Source organism: Solanum tuberosum, unplaced genomic scaffold (assembly GCF_000226075.1).
Source record: "Solanum tuberosum cultivar DM 1-3 516 R44 unplaced genomic scaffold, SolTub_3.0 scf00268, whole genome shotgun sequence".
NCBI classification, from domain to species: Eukaryota; Viridiplantae; Streptophyta; class Magnoliopsida; order Solanales; family Solanaceae; genus Solanum; species Solanum tuberosum.
This window is the reverse complement of record NW_006239190.1, coordinates 456,167-471,009: the sequence shown is the minus strand read 5'-3', so window position 1 is coordinate 471,009 and position 14,843 is coordinate 456,167. Positions and strand designations below refer to the sequence as shown.

The 14,843-nt window shown below is 27.5% G+C and overlaps 2 protein-coding genes across 2 annotated transcripts; both read right to left on the bottom strand.

Annotated features, from left to right (window-relative positions):
- Positions 1 to 4,554, bottom strand: LOC102596356 (uncharacterized protein At1g28695-like). The gene is made up of 3 exons (XM_006358121.2): positions 4,274 to 4,554; positions 3,764 to 4,144; positions 1 to 728 (listed from the first exon to the last, which is right to left on the bottom strand). The coding sequence occupies exons 1-3, from the start codon at positions 4,547 to 4,549 to the stop codon at positions 240 to 242; spliced, it is 1,146 nt and encodes a 381-aa protein (XP_006358183.1). The 5' UTR covers positions 4,550 to 4,554; the 3' UTR covers positions 1 to 239.
- A 1,457-nt stretch (positions 4,555 to 6,011) lies between these two features.
- Positions 6,012 to 8,808, bottom strand: LOC102596031 (uncharacterized protein At1g28695-like). Its single transcript, XM_006358120.2, has 3 exons — positions 8,515 to 8,808; positions 8,060 to 8,437; positions 6,012 to 6,638 (listed from the first exon to the last, which is right to left on the bottom strand). The coding sequence occupies exons 1-3, from the start codon at positions 8,656 to 8,658 to the stop codon at positions 6,138 to 6,140; spliced, it is 1,023 nt and encodes a 340-aa protein (XP_006358182.1). The 5' UTR covers positions 8,659 to 8,808; the 3' UTR covers positions 6,012 to 6,137.
- Positions 8,809 to 14,843: the final 6,035 nt, after the last annotated feature.

Genomic DNA, 14,843 nt, shown 5'->3' with positions numbered 1-14,843 from the left:
ATTGGGCCCTTGCAGAGCACGGGCTACCCATTTCTAGTATACATACAAGAGATGACAATAATTTCTGATTTTCTATTATCTTCCAAAAGGATACACACAAAGTAAAGACATCTAGTTTGTTGTATACTAACTTTCTTTTCAAGAGATTCAAACTTCAACTTGAGGTGATTCTTCTGATAGTAAATTCAACGATTCTTCCACTACGTACATTAAGACTTGTTTGAATCTAAAAATTTCCATTAGTTTTTCCAAGAATCCCAACAATTCACATGTTGAGTCCATCCATATAATGTCGATGTCTGATTTGCGCTCTTAAATCTTATCCAATCATGAAGGACAACTATTAGATCAGCCAACTTAGCGCTTATACTTCGACAACAATTGGCATGAACGGTAGCAACAACGTTAACATCTTTACTATCGTCACAGAAACCGCTGAAATAAAGGGTGTCCAAGAATTTAACACTAAGCTCCAAGTGTTTGAACATTCCATCTTTCATTAACTTGATCAAAACGTCTTGTTCTTTCCATCCAATGGCCTTGTCTTTTCCAGCATACCAAGCATCTAATAATGCTATGGTTTTAGTGTTTGATTTGATCATGTAGAACCCTGTGTTTATTGGATTTTCTTGACTTCCATTGAACTTGTCTGTACTTATTTGAAGGTCTATGGTTTGGTTTGAGTACAAGTTTGGAAATGGATTTCTAAGCCATAACACATCGGTATCCTGTGTGTGTCGATAAAATAAATCAGATCACTTAAAAAATAATGTAAAAAGTCAAATTAGTAACTTAAAAAAACAAGACAAGTTACTATTATGACGACAAGTTAAAATATTATATATAATATTAAATAACCATACAATATACTGTATTAATTTTAATCTAGAAATCAAACTAATTTGTATAAAATGTCGGAGATTTTTTTTTTTACACTATCAAATCATATTTACTCAGAGGCAGACCCGTGCACTCATTAAGAATATAAGTTTGTCATTGTGTTGCTAGTACAAGCTAGAGGAATTACCAATGAGACTTAAGTTTTAATCTAGCTACAACACTATTTTGTTGTTTTTATTTTTTAAGTTTATCTTAGACTCATATTTGAGCTAAGATAATATTGATACATCCAAAGTCTTCAAATCATAGGTTCATTACTGTAATAATTTACTTGTTAGAAATAATAAGCTAGTAACATGTCTTATTTTTAAAATTAGGAATATCATATTTTGAGAAGGTTTAATATTTTTTGTTTGTATGAATCAAACTCTAATTCATTCAAGTCCAATAAACAACAACCAAAAAAGAAAAGTCCACTAAACAAACTAAAGTGACACACGTCCCACGGTTTGTGGTTCTAGTTGTTACCAAAGAGAAGAATTTAGGAGGCAGCATATTTCACGGCAGATTAGTAGAAATTAAATTGAAGTTTAAGGTAGATTTTTGACTTCCTTGTAACACATGTTAGATCTCTTGTGTCAGATCTCGTTAAAAGTACTACAAGCAACATCCACATGAGTCTTGAAATATATGTACTTGTTCCTATTTAATTATCATAATTTTAAATTTTAGGGCTCATTAGATATTAGGTAAATTTATTATTGTACCTTTATTTAGTGTTCTTTTGAAGTCAACTTTTTAATCAATGAACATGATTTAATTAATTTTTTATTAATAAATATGAATTATTTACTTAATTTTTCTATGTTGGTCTTCAAGACTAATAACTCTCAAGTATAAAATAGAAAGAATAATGTCATTTATGCATTGATTATGTGAAATGACAAGTATTAAAAAATATCTATTTTTAATAAGAATGACATGTAAATAAAAACGAAGAGAGTATTAATTAGTGTTAATTAACCAAGTCCAATTAATTGAAGATATTACTTGTCTTCCCTCAGAACCATGTGCACATAATTAAGATGACAGTGCTTAACAGAATCTGACCACAAAGTTGTCTCGAAATAAAATTAAGAAGCTTAATATTCGTCCTACTAAATTATTTCTTCTAACTTATAACACGTTATTTCAACTTAATTTTTCCAAATGAAAAAATAGAAAGAAGAGGATGAAAACAAACAAGACGTGACTTCTACATCCATTTTTTTCTACTCTCATACCTTAACGTGTTGAACATTCCCAAGGTCCAACGGGGCGGCTGGTAAGGGTTAAAAAAGTCATTGGCCTTAGGTCCCCAATTTAAGGGGGCCCTATTTTTTTGTTAATTAGGTAGGATTAAATTAAAAAAATAAAATTAGAACTAAGACAACAAATGCAAACGGTATTAATGAAGTAATAGATATGACAATTACTTATTACCTTTCCAATAAAAAAATGTGTACTTTTTTTTTAATGTACAAGTTATCTTTTTTTTTTTAACCTTATTCTTTTTCTAATTTTATTTTTATATATTCTATCCTCCTCTCTTCTTCTCTTCTATTTCTTCTCACTTTCTCTTTTCTAATCTGACATCTCTCTCTTATTCAAAGCTTAAGAATTTACTTGTTCTATTGATAGTTTATATTTTAAATTTATAATTTTTTAATTTTTTTTAAGGCCTCTAGTTTGATTTTGGCCTTAGGCCACCAACGGGTTTGAGACCCCCCTGGTCCAACCGTAGTGAAGGAAGCCGTTTAAGCTTATACTTCCTCCGTTTCATACTAGATGAACATTTTTTATTTTACATGGTGATTAAGAAATTAATGATTGATTAACTTTATTATTTTGCCCTTTGTTCGTATTAATTGGCCTCTCGAAAAAAGAATTTTTGAATCTTCAAAAAAAAATTAAACAAGAAAAATTAATTAATTTTATCTTAACTTAGTAAGTTATCAAGTAATTTGAGACAAATAATTTTATTCCCATCTAATATGGACGGAGGGAGTACTATAGTTTACATTACTATAACAAAATAACTTTTAATGGCAATAAATCTGAACATTGACAAAGAGTGTTACTAAAACCTTACCAACATTAATTAGTTAATTGTGGATTCAATATCGTTATAGGCTTTATGGACATTTACAAAGAATGTTAATTGACTCTAAAATAATAAATATAGAGACAATTAAATTATTATTGTTAATTAATTGCTGCTAAAAATCATTTTTAGTATAGTGTGTATGGGGGGTTTGTTTCCCCTTGGACACATATAGATAGATGAATTTTATTTTTTTTAATTTGAGGTTGTTGAAAACCCATAAATGTAAGAATGAAAAATAATTCAAAATTATTTGGGATTCGTTATTAATTATTTAATTTAATTCATAATTAACTAGGACTTGGAGCAATATAAGTACAGGTGCTTACCTATTTTCTTGAAAATGAAGATAGTGGAGAATTACAAAAAATAATTCTAAAGGTTTATTAGTATATTATAAAAAACATGAATATGTAAGACCCTTAATTATACTGTACAGATTTATCGATATTTGAGTTTCTAAGTAGTAAAAATAAGTATTACCAGAAATTACGGCTCAATTGAAGTGAAAAAGGCACTTGCTTTAGTTTTTAACGGCAAACACATTTTGACTAAGCTAGATCACTTTCTTTAATTCTCCCTAAACTAGATAAACTTTTAATTAATTAATTATTTTTCATTCTTCACTTTCATTTCCTCGAAATAGGTACCACACCAAATATTCATACTCTTTTGAATAATTCGTTCAATCTAAAAGTAACTATAATGTCCTAAGTTCTCTGTAACGTTATTAAATCATAGTATGAAAAAAGAAAATTTTGTAGTAAGACAAAAACATACCGTAAAGATGAAGTTGTAACCTCGTTTAAGAACATCACTCAAGAACAAAGTTCTTCTCCACATCATCTTGATAAAATCTTGAGACATGAACAATTTTTCTCCACCAAAATCCACACCGTCCGTTTCGAGCTTGTAACAATGAAGATGTAAGAATTTACAACGTTCATAAGAGGTTTGATCCATGGCAACAATCAAAAGATGATTCACTAATTCCCTAGTGCCTTCTCCATGCCAAAAACCATCCAAGAATAGATCTAGCATTGCCTTATCTCCTTCTACATATGCTTTATTTACAATAGTTATTATTACCGTCTTGTTCTCAGTTGACGCTCCCATCAATGCTCGTTCAAGATCATCTTTATAATACACTCTTTCATTTATCTGCATAGACGAATTCAAGATTCAGAGTTAGTAGTGGAATATTCAGAATAAATATAGTCCTACGTATACACAAAAAACGCGCTAATGAACTACATAAGAGTAATGTAGGGTGGAGTGATTTATTTTTACCTGTTTTGAGGGGTTAAAGAGTGAGAGTTGCAAAGGAAAGAAGGAGGGGGTGCTACTTGGAGAAGTCAAGAAAATGGAAATAATAAGTAGACCAAATAACAAAATGATGTATATAATATGGTGACTATGATCAATTATGACTTTATTTTTGGTGTTATTGATCATGGTTGTAGTGGGGATGATAGATTTGCAAGGCCTAAGAAATGATCTTGAAAAAAGTTTTGTGGAGAAGGAATTTTGATGGAGTTTTCTCATTGCCAACTTAGTGAACATCATGTGTTCTTTTTTATATGTAGAGCAATAAGAATAATATCAAATATGCTTGATTTATTGGACACCTATTATAGTCCAAGTGTCCACCAACATTTGACTCTTGTAATATTTTATTTTTATTTGGAATAAATAATGGCACAAACTTGAGATGAAATAAACAGTTGTCCCATATTATTACTAGCCAACATTAGGCAGATACTCTTAATAAAATAATCTTAAGTAGAGTATCTTTTTTCACATTCAAAATTGTAACACTATTACGCTACAGGCTTAAAAAATAATCTTTAGCGATAATTAATTAACGATAATAGCTTAATTGCTATTAAATATGTATTTTTAGCGGCAATTAACACTCTTTGTATATGTCCCTAAAGCCTTTAGCGACATTAGATTCAATGACAATTAACTAATATCGATAAAGACTTTAACGCTCTTTATTAATGTGTATATTTATTGCCGCTAAAAGGTATTTCTGTTACAGTGTTATACTAGATAATTTGATTCTTATTATTACTTACCAACTGTGAATTCGACCTCTCTCCATTTTTTAAAACTCTTTTTTTTTACTTAAATAAGAGATCCAGAAATACATATCCAACTTTAAAATTAATGGTTTAAGTTTATGTAACTAAAAATGAACCTTAACCATAGTTTAGGATCATCGATACATTGAATATGTTATAGGGATTCCTAATTATTTTTTTGGTAATATCACAATTCTAGCTATGATAAGATATTTTTAAAAATATTACCACTTACATTTTCTCAGTTATTCACGGAATTGTGTACTTTCTTACTCGAAAAATGATCATTCTTCTTTATTCTACATAATATTTATTCTTATTTTTAACATTTCACAGTGAGAACTTCATACTTAATTAGGCATTTGTGAACTAAAATTTGAGATGGCTAAGCCAAAATTAACCCCTTCCCGGCATGTTCCCTCACATATACGTTTTCATTAATTAATCTGAGGTGGATATATACTATTAACCATGTATTTAGATTAATTTTAATAAAAGTTTTAATAGAGATCATATATTCGTATATTGTCTTAGTTTGTCTCATTATTAACAATCATTTACAGATCGTTTCTTGAATATCTCATGAGTGTTTTATCTATTTAATTTTCATTACAGTACTCGTGGTGTATAATCACCTCAACTACAAGAATTATTTTCATATATAGTACTATCGATCAAAATTTATTTGATATCAATCCCTATGAACACGACAACTTTTTTAATACACTATCTTAGCTTTGACAAGCACAAGTGAATTATTTTTTTCATACATAGGTTTGCACTCGACAAGTTTGCTTCTAGTAATTTTCCTATTTATTCCAACATAAGAATATAAGAGAAAAGTTTGTGCCCTTTTAGATCTTCTCTTAATGGAGCAAACAAATGTGACTATTTTGCGATTTAGCACTATGCTTTTGCAGTAGTTACACAAATTACCACGTGAAAAATATGTAATCTTATTATATTATGCATTTACAAAAAATACACTACCTTGCTACAAAATCACAAGATTGAATTTGAAAAAAATTTGTAACCATAATATTAAATTTCTCAAACATCAGATATCCTTAATTTCGCCAGGAATTCCGACAATGATCATGAGACGTCCACTGGAACCTCAACGTCTCATTTAGGGTGGCGCTCCTAAACCTCTTCCAATCATGAATAACTGCAGTCAAATCAGCCATTTTGGCACTAATTCTTCTACAACAGTTAGCATGAACAGTCACAACAGCCTTAACATCCTTACTATTTTGACAAAATCCACTAAAATAAACAGTGTCCAAGAACCTCAATTTAAGGCCTAAATTTCGAAATTGTCTTCCACGTATTAGCTTCTGCAGAACGTCCTGATCTTTTAATCCACTGGAATTGTCTTTTTTCGCGTACCAATTATCAAACAATGCGATAGTTTTATTATTTGATCTGATCATGTAGAAGCCCGTGTTAATAGGATTCGCCTTGGACCATTCATTGCCATTGAAATTATCTGAACTGATTTGCAAATCGATGGATTTGTTGTGACTCAAATTTGTGAATGGATTTCTTAGCCATAACACATCAGTGTCCTGTTCAACATCAAATAATTCAACAATTATCAACTTATTGAGATTGACAAATATGGTTTTACATAAATTGTGTTAATTAATTTCGACTATATATCTAAACGAAGAAAAATCAACTCTAGTAGTTATGCAAAAGAATGTTAGTAGTTGAAAATAAATTTAGGAAAACGTAAGCATATATGATTTTGGCATACAATCTATTTCTTTAAGGTAGAAGGGCCAAAAATGGCATGCATTGCAAAAGTTTTAAATTTACTCTTCATTTATCGGTTTTGCTAAAGATATCCCTCTAATTATATATTTTGGCTTATATATAGCCTTTGACTAATAGTCAACACTAAATTAAAAAATATTATTTAAATTTCATGTGACATTATAGTCCAATTTTAAAGGGAACTTGCATAAATATACTATATTAAGAAAATATTTATCATTTATATGTAGCAATAATATTTTCTTTTCATTTGATCACTTTTAACACAGTTCTAATACAATTTTAATACATATTAAAGAGAACAATTTATAAAACACATATAATACAGATTTTATTGATAAATAAAACATTTATCACACATTTTCACTTATAATACATTGTCTTAATTTCTTACCAAACAAACATAATATATTTTAAAATAGTTATAATACCTATATATTGTATACATAATTCACTTTTAATACATATTGCAAATTTCTCATAGTATTGCTATATGTTGCTACAAATAGTAATAAATAAAAAGTATCACTAAAATCAATAATTATTTATTAAAAGATATATTTTTAAGTAATTTTTCCAATTTGGTTTTTAAACTCTGACTCCAATTAAATAAAATTGGCCCATTCAATTTTCTAACTTACTTGACCCAAACATTTACCAAACTTTGTTCTTTTATTTACTCTTCAAATTAAACTTTTTTTTAATTTAGTGTTGACCAATAATGAACGGACATAAATGTAATTAGAGGAATATTGGTAAAATAGGTAAATAAATGATATATTTATATTTAATGTGATAATCCTAATGCATTTTGGTCAATTTCCATTTCTTTGAAAATTCTGCAAGTTATCAAATTGGTGACAAATCCCACAGTTGAATGGTCTTATATTCCGCCGCGTTAAGTTATTTGAATAGTACACGATGAGTGCATTTTATACTTATCATTGTCTATTATATTGATTATTGAAAGTTAATATATACAATAATTTAAATAAGGAAAAAAGCTCAAATATGCATTGAACTTTGAGAAAAGACTCATTTATGTCACCTGTTAAAAGTTTAACTTATTTATGTCATTTTTCGTTAGAGAAAAGACTCATTCATTTCATTATTTGTTAACTGAAATGACGTAGATGAGCCTTTTTTTCAAAGTTCGATGACATATTGAGTATTTTCCCTTTCCTTTAAATAAATGATAAATGTTGTTTACCGTGAAGATGAAGCTATAACCACGCTTTAGAACATCTCCTAAGAACCTGGTTCTTCTCCACATCATCTTTATAAAGTCTTTCGACATGTATAATTTCTCCCCAACGAAATCCACACCGTCCGTTTCGAGCTTGTAACAATTAAGATGGAGGAATTTGCATCTTCGATATGATATTTGATCCATCGCAACGATCAAAAGGTTTTTTATTAAATCGTCGGTACCTTCTCCAAGCCAAAAACCATCCAAGAAAATATCCAACATCGGCTTATCTCCCTCCACATATGCCTTATTTACAATCGCGATAATTACCATCTTGTCTTCCGTTGAAGCTCCCACTAATGCTTCTTCAAGCTCATCTCCATACATTTTCATGTTAAACTGAAATTAATACATACATAGTTAATAATTGATGAAAGAAATACTTATATTAAAATTATGATTAATTAATTGCTTACCGTTTTTGTAGGTTGACTTGGATATAAAGCAAAATTGTTGCTCTTAGAGGAAGAAGTTAACAAGAGAATATATAATAACACTATGGTAAGAAGTGTGTACACAATATAGTGATAGTATTCCTTGATGGGATTCTTGAAATCCATATTGCAAGACTGACTTCGGTTAGGTTCTTTTATCAATCTCGATGTTAAGAGATGAGAAGAGGGAATTAAATAAGAATGACTAGTTGCGTGGTTTTTCTAAACTCCAACTAAATTTGTGCCTCCCATTGGTTTTGTACTTCTCTTTTTATTTGTTCAACTACTTAATTAAGGGAATTCTTTAAATAGCCCACGAAATTTTTCATTGACAAATATTGTAAAGAATTTTCAAATTACGTGTGCTATTAGAATAATTGGTTGATTAAAATATATTTTATTCTTAGTTCCTAAAAAAAACTTTAAATGTCATGGTTTGGATTCCTCCGTCCGTTAATCAAAAGTCTCGGATTCAAGCCTTGAATAATAAAAAAAATGGCTGGAAGCGTATGTAGACATTGAAATTTTGTGGAACTCTAGAAGATGCGTTCAATTCGAGTTGGGACTTTATAACGCGTGTTCAACTCCAATTAGGATACTCAACCCTAAACCCTAGTTCATGTCATCTCGAATATTCCGAACATTCTTGAAATATTCATAGAGATCAAAATCAATCATCCTAGTTGAACACACCTTGTAGAGTCCAACTCGAATTGAATGTATCTTGGAGAGTCCAAACTTTTGCATCATCCCCTCAAATAAAACATGTAATGTGCATATCAGATTAATCATGCTTCAACCTAAGTATCCGTCAGGGGAAAAAAACTTTCAAAGTCTGAGACTTTAGAAAGCTTGTGAAAAGTATATAGAATATCATGTGACGGACTTTTTCCACATTTGTAAACTGTTACTATAAAACTTAAAAGAATATAGAATGTTCAAACGAACTTGACTTTCTTCTAATAAAATAAATAGGAAAACAAGGTATTCTACGTGGAAGTGAAATTTTTTTCTCATTATTAATATTATATTTTTATGAATGTTAATTACTGTCAAAAGGACACCGCTAAGTAGTAGAGGTGAAACCTAAAAAACGTACAGATCTTCAATTATAGTGGATAAAATATAAAAATAATAATTATTTTTTCTAGCAATGTTAAAAGTGACAAGAAAAAATAATTGTATTTTATTGAGATTAATTTGAATTCGTGCTAAAAATAAAAAGAAACACACGTCTGAATTGAATGAATCGAAAGTTCAAACCAAAGGAGAAGAGAGTGGGCTTTCACTAAATACTAGACCTCTTATTCTGGCTGGAATATGGGATACAATTGAAGATCCAACCCATTTGACTATAACAAATTTGTTGCACAATAGAGATGAAATTCATGTATTGTGCAACAAGAAAATTACAGTCGGAAAGTAGGAGTGGCAAATGAGTGGATAGGATTGAATATGGATCGAATTAATATAGATTGGATTATGATCCACCCATATATAATATAGGTAAATATGGATCTAGTCAAATATGATGGTTTGGGTAAAATGATTGTAACCCACTTTAATCTCCTAAAGTCAAAAAATATTAAATTAAAGTTAAATTGTTAATACCTCAACCTCTACCACCCCATCCCACCCCACCCTACCCCTATATTATTATTATTTTTAAAAATATTTTTCATAAAAAAAAAGAAATTTTAATTTCTATATATTTTTTTTTTTGGGTGAAGTGGTAGGACGACCAAGGGTAAAAATGTAATTTCATTATAACAAAAATCTATTAAGAAAGATAGTAAATAATTCTAGAAACATCTTTCTATATATTAAGTGAATTATGATCAAGAAAATTAAATAGTTCTAGAAACATCTTTTCATATTGTTATTACCATTAACTTATTTTATTATTACTTCACTTTCTTTTCTTTTGTGAGTTATTGTAATATCTATTCATTACTCTATTTTACTATTACTTTAATTTAATTCTTAATATTTTTTTCTATTCATTATGCTTATAAAAAATGCCTACTTTAATATAAAAAATCGTTATGAATTAATTATTTTCACCTTTATTTTGGCTCTAATTAATATACTTGAAAAGAAATAAGTGTGATAAAAATTAATAATATATATTCGATCGAAATTAAAGAAAAAAGATGTTAAAAAGTAACTTTACAAATAAAAATGAATAGGATGATATATTTGCATTTAAGACAATCAAGAATAAAAGTGTAATTTCATTATAACAAAAATCTATTAACAAAGATAGTAAGAAAAATAAATAATTGTAGAAACATCTTTCTATATATGAAGTGAAAGATGATCAAAGGTAAAAATGTAACTTCACGCAAACAAAAATCTACCAAGAATAATAACAAAGAAAACTAAATAGTTCTAGAAACATCTTTAATTATTGTTATTACTATTAACTCATTTTATTATTACTTCACTTTTTTTATGAGTTATTGTGATATCTACTCATTACTCTATTTTTACTATTACTTTAATTTAATTCTTAATATTTTTTATGTTCATTATACTTAATAAAAATGCCTACTTTAATATAAAAATTCATTATTTAAAAATATAATTAATTACTTTTCACTTTTTATTTTGGCTACTAATTAATATACCTGAAAAGAAATAAGTGTGATAAATTAATAATATATATTAGATTGAAATTAAAGAATAAATAAAATTAGTTTCAATATTAAAAAAAATATGCTAAAAAATAACTTTACAAATAAAATGAATAAGATGGTATATTTGCATTTAAAGTAAACTAAAAATGTTTACTAGATTATAAAAGAGTAGTTCTTCATTAAAATATATAATCAAATTTTTACTTTTATATGATTTCAAACATATTAATCTGAATAATGAACTAATGTAAGTTTGATTTAAATTTAAAATTGTCTGGCCACAATTTGGTATTTTTCTATTATATAGAAATATTAAGTTGAGGACAATCAAGGATAATATGATCATTTCATACATATTTTATTTTAAAATTCTATAAATTCTATTTTTAAATTTGTAAACTGTTTCTATAAAAGAATATAGAATGTTCAAACGAACTTGACTTTCTTCTAATAAAATAAATAGGAAAACAAGGTATTCTACGTGGAAGTGAAGTTTTTTTCTCATTATTAATATTATATTAGTGAACTTCTCCGCGCTTCGCGCGAAATAAATAATTATTTTATAAATTTGTTATTAACTAAAAAAATCGAAACTTAGTTTTACAACTATAGTTCTTTTAAGAATTTTTAAATATTAAAAAATTGTTAATTGTTTTAATTTTCGTTCATCACCTAAATATACATGAATATGTTTTAACCAAAATAAACTATCAATAATAAAAATTGTATTTGATAAAATTTAACATGATGACTTTCATACAAAGTGTGATTTGCAATAAAATTAAAACTCGATATTTAGATGAGTCGAAAACATTATAAAAATGTAAATGATAACTATTTATTGAGTTCTTCTTTCATCCATATGTTAAAGCCTTTTCAAATGCTAAATAATGTGCTTTTTATTTTCATTATCATTAAACCTCTTAGATAGCATACTTACAGTGTAACATAAGAAATAAATAAAGTATCGATATGCTCACATCTTTTTCTATTGTCCACTTGACATTCGATAAATAAAAATAAAGTACAAAATAAATTTATTTTATCATTTTTTTGTTCTTCACTTTGTTTTAAGTTTTGTAATTATTTCTGCAGTCAACAAATCAATTATTAATAACAATTCTTATTGACATCACTATTAACACAGACATGTTATTACATCACATAATACTCTCCTTTTCATTTAATTTTGTAATTTTTTTTTGAAAGTGCTAAATATTGCGTATACACTTTTGTTTTTGGAATCAAATGGTTATTTATGTGTAACATTATTTGTGTGAGTAAATTATGCACAAAAATTAAAACGATCTTGATTAGCAATAAGTTTTTTTTACATTTGATATTTACCAATTTATTCGTTATGAAATTTAATTATAAAAAGTAAATTACTTCTTAGTTAAAAAATAAAACTTGATGAAGAAAAGAGTAACTTGTTCGAACCTCAACACATGTTAGTGCCTCTGTTTTTGATGCTTCAATAACATACAAACAATTGCTAGAGTATAAAATTATGATGTAATAAAAAGATGGCTAAATGATGTGTCCAGATATTAATTAAATCTCTTGTAACAACTAAAATTAAACTTAATTCAAAAAATATTTAAAAGTTATAAAATAACTATTAGCTTGAACGTTTTCAATGAAATAAAAATGTTTGTTATTAATATATCCTTCTCGAAAGATCTTATTGCATCGCTACATTATAGCCATTAAAAATAACATAATAAGTTTGATACCCATTTAACGTCTTAATTCATCAAACTTATCATTAAAATGAATCAACAATTTTAAAAAAAAATCAGAACATACTATAACATAACCTGAGTTAATAAAATTAATAATCTAAAATAGTGAGTGAATATGGGCGGTAAACACAAGAATAAAAAAACAAATGTTGAACCAAGAATAATATATTATCAAGAAATAGCTAAAAATAAAAGAAAATAAATTATGTACATGTATCTAGCCGTGATGACAATTGAGCACTAAAGGTCATATTAATTTACGATATATGAGTAACAAAAAGATAGAGTTTTCAATCACGGTTGAGGCTGAAATCAAAGAGCCAACTCCGACAATCTCCTCCTTAACTTAACTCGTAAAACCTATGACCTATCAACAACTTCTGACATTATTTTTACTCCGTTTGGATATTTATTAGTTTTCAACTATAGCTGCTAATAGCCAGAAGTAATTATACAGTATCACAAGGATTGAAGACTTTGTATTTTTCAATCCATAAAATTCATTTCTGCAATAAGAAAATACAGCTTCAAGCAATATTTTTCACTAAACAAATATATATAAAGACAAAAAAGAAGTAAAATGAAATTGAAAATTTATAATCCAAATATAAAAGTTACATTGAAAAGATAAATAAGCCATTATAATAAGAAGAAGAATGATCACATCTCTTAATATGATGAAAACTCATAACCTTCGGATACAACCACACTACCCTCTAAAAACCATTTTTGGTTTTTCCTATGTATTTTCTCTCTTCTGCTTAAAGTTAAAGAACTAAAACTTTCAACTCAAAATGGAGGAAAGTTGATGAAAGAACAATTGCATGTTTCACAATTAAGAAATTTATTTTTATAATGTCACACTAATTAAATGAAAAACCGTTACATGTTCACAATTAAAAAGATATTTATTCTTATTAATAATATAACCTATAGGGGAATATATAACATTATAAGAATAGAAAAAGATAGGTAGTTGAAATGTGAAAGGTTGTAGTATTAAAAATATAACATTATAAGAATAGGAAAAGATAGGATAGTTGAAATGTGAAAGGTTGTAGTATTAAAAAAAATATTTATGAGGTTTGTTTAATGGGGTAATTTTTATTTATTTATTTTTGCAGTTTTTTTTAGACAAAAAAATTGAGAGAAAAAAGATAAATGTCATCCTTGGCAAAAGAGAGGTGCCACCTCACATTTCTAACATCTAGCTTTATATTATATATAGATTTTTATGAATGTTAATTACTGTCAAAAGGACACCGCTAAGTAGTAGAGATGAAACCTAAAAAACGTACGAATCTTCAATTATAGTGGATAAAATATGAAAAAAAATAATTCTAGAAATGTTAAAAGTGATAAGGAAAAATAAAAATTATTTTTTAAAAATAATGAACAAGTAAAAATTTAGAAAAAAGAAGTATTTTATTGGAATTCATGCTAAAAAAAAACACATATTGAATTGAATGAATCGAAAGTTCAAGCCAAAGGAGAAGAGAGTGGACTTTCACTAAATATTAGACTATAATTGAAGATCCAACCCATTGACTATAACAAATTTGTTGCACAATAGAGATGAAATTCATGTAGTGCAACAAGAAAATTACAATAGGAAGTAGGAGTGACAAATGAGTGGATTGGATCAGATTTGGATGAATTGAATATGGATAGAGTTAAAATAGATTGGATCGGATTTGGATGAATTGAATATGGATCGAGTCAAAATAGATTGGATCATAATCCACCCATATAAATTATAGGAAAATATGGATATGGTCAAATATGATGGTTTGGGTAAAATGGTTGTAACCCACTTTAATCTCCTAAAACTAAAAAATATTAAATTAAAGTTAAATTGTTAATACCTCAACCTCTACCATCCGATCCCACCCCACCCTACCCCTATATTATTATTATTTTTTAAATA

Excerpts from the sequence above, each read along its gene's own strand:
- LOC102596356 (XM_006358121.2), bottom strand. The coding sequence starts at position 4,549 with ATGATGTTCACTAAGTTGGCAATGAGAAAACTCCATCAAAATTCCTTC. Across the intron at positions 4,145-4,273 it reads TCTTTAACCCCTCAAAACAG|ATAAATGAAAGAGTGTATTA; the intron begins GTAAAAATAAAT and ends TCGTCTATGCAG. Across the intron at positions 729-3,763 it reads GTTACAACTTCATCTTTACG|GATACCGATGTGTTATGGCT; the intron begins GTATGTTTTTGT and ends CGACACACACAG.
- LOC102596031 (XM_006358120.2), bottom strand. The coding sequence starts at position 8,658 with ATGGATTTCAAGAATCCCATCAAGGAATACTATCACTATATTGTGTAC. Across the intron at positions 8,438-8,514 it reads CAAGTCAACCTACAAAAACG|TTTAACATGAAAATGTATGG; the intron begins GTAAGCAATTAA and ends TATTAATTTCAG. Across the intron at positions 6,639-8,059 it reads GTTATAGCTTCATCTTCACG|GACACTGATGTGTTATGGCT; the intron begins GTAAACAACATT and ends GATGTTGAACAG.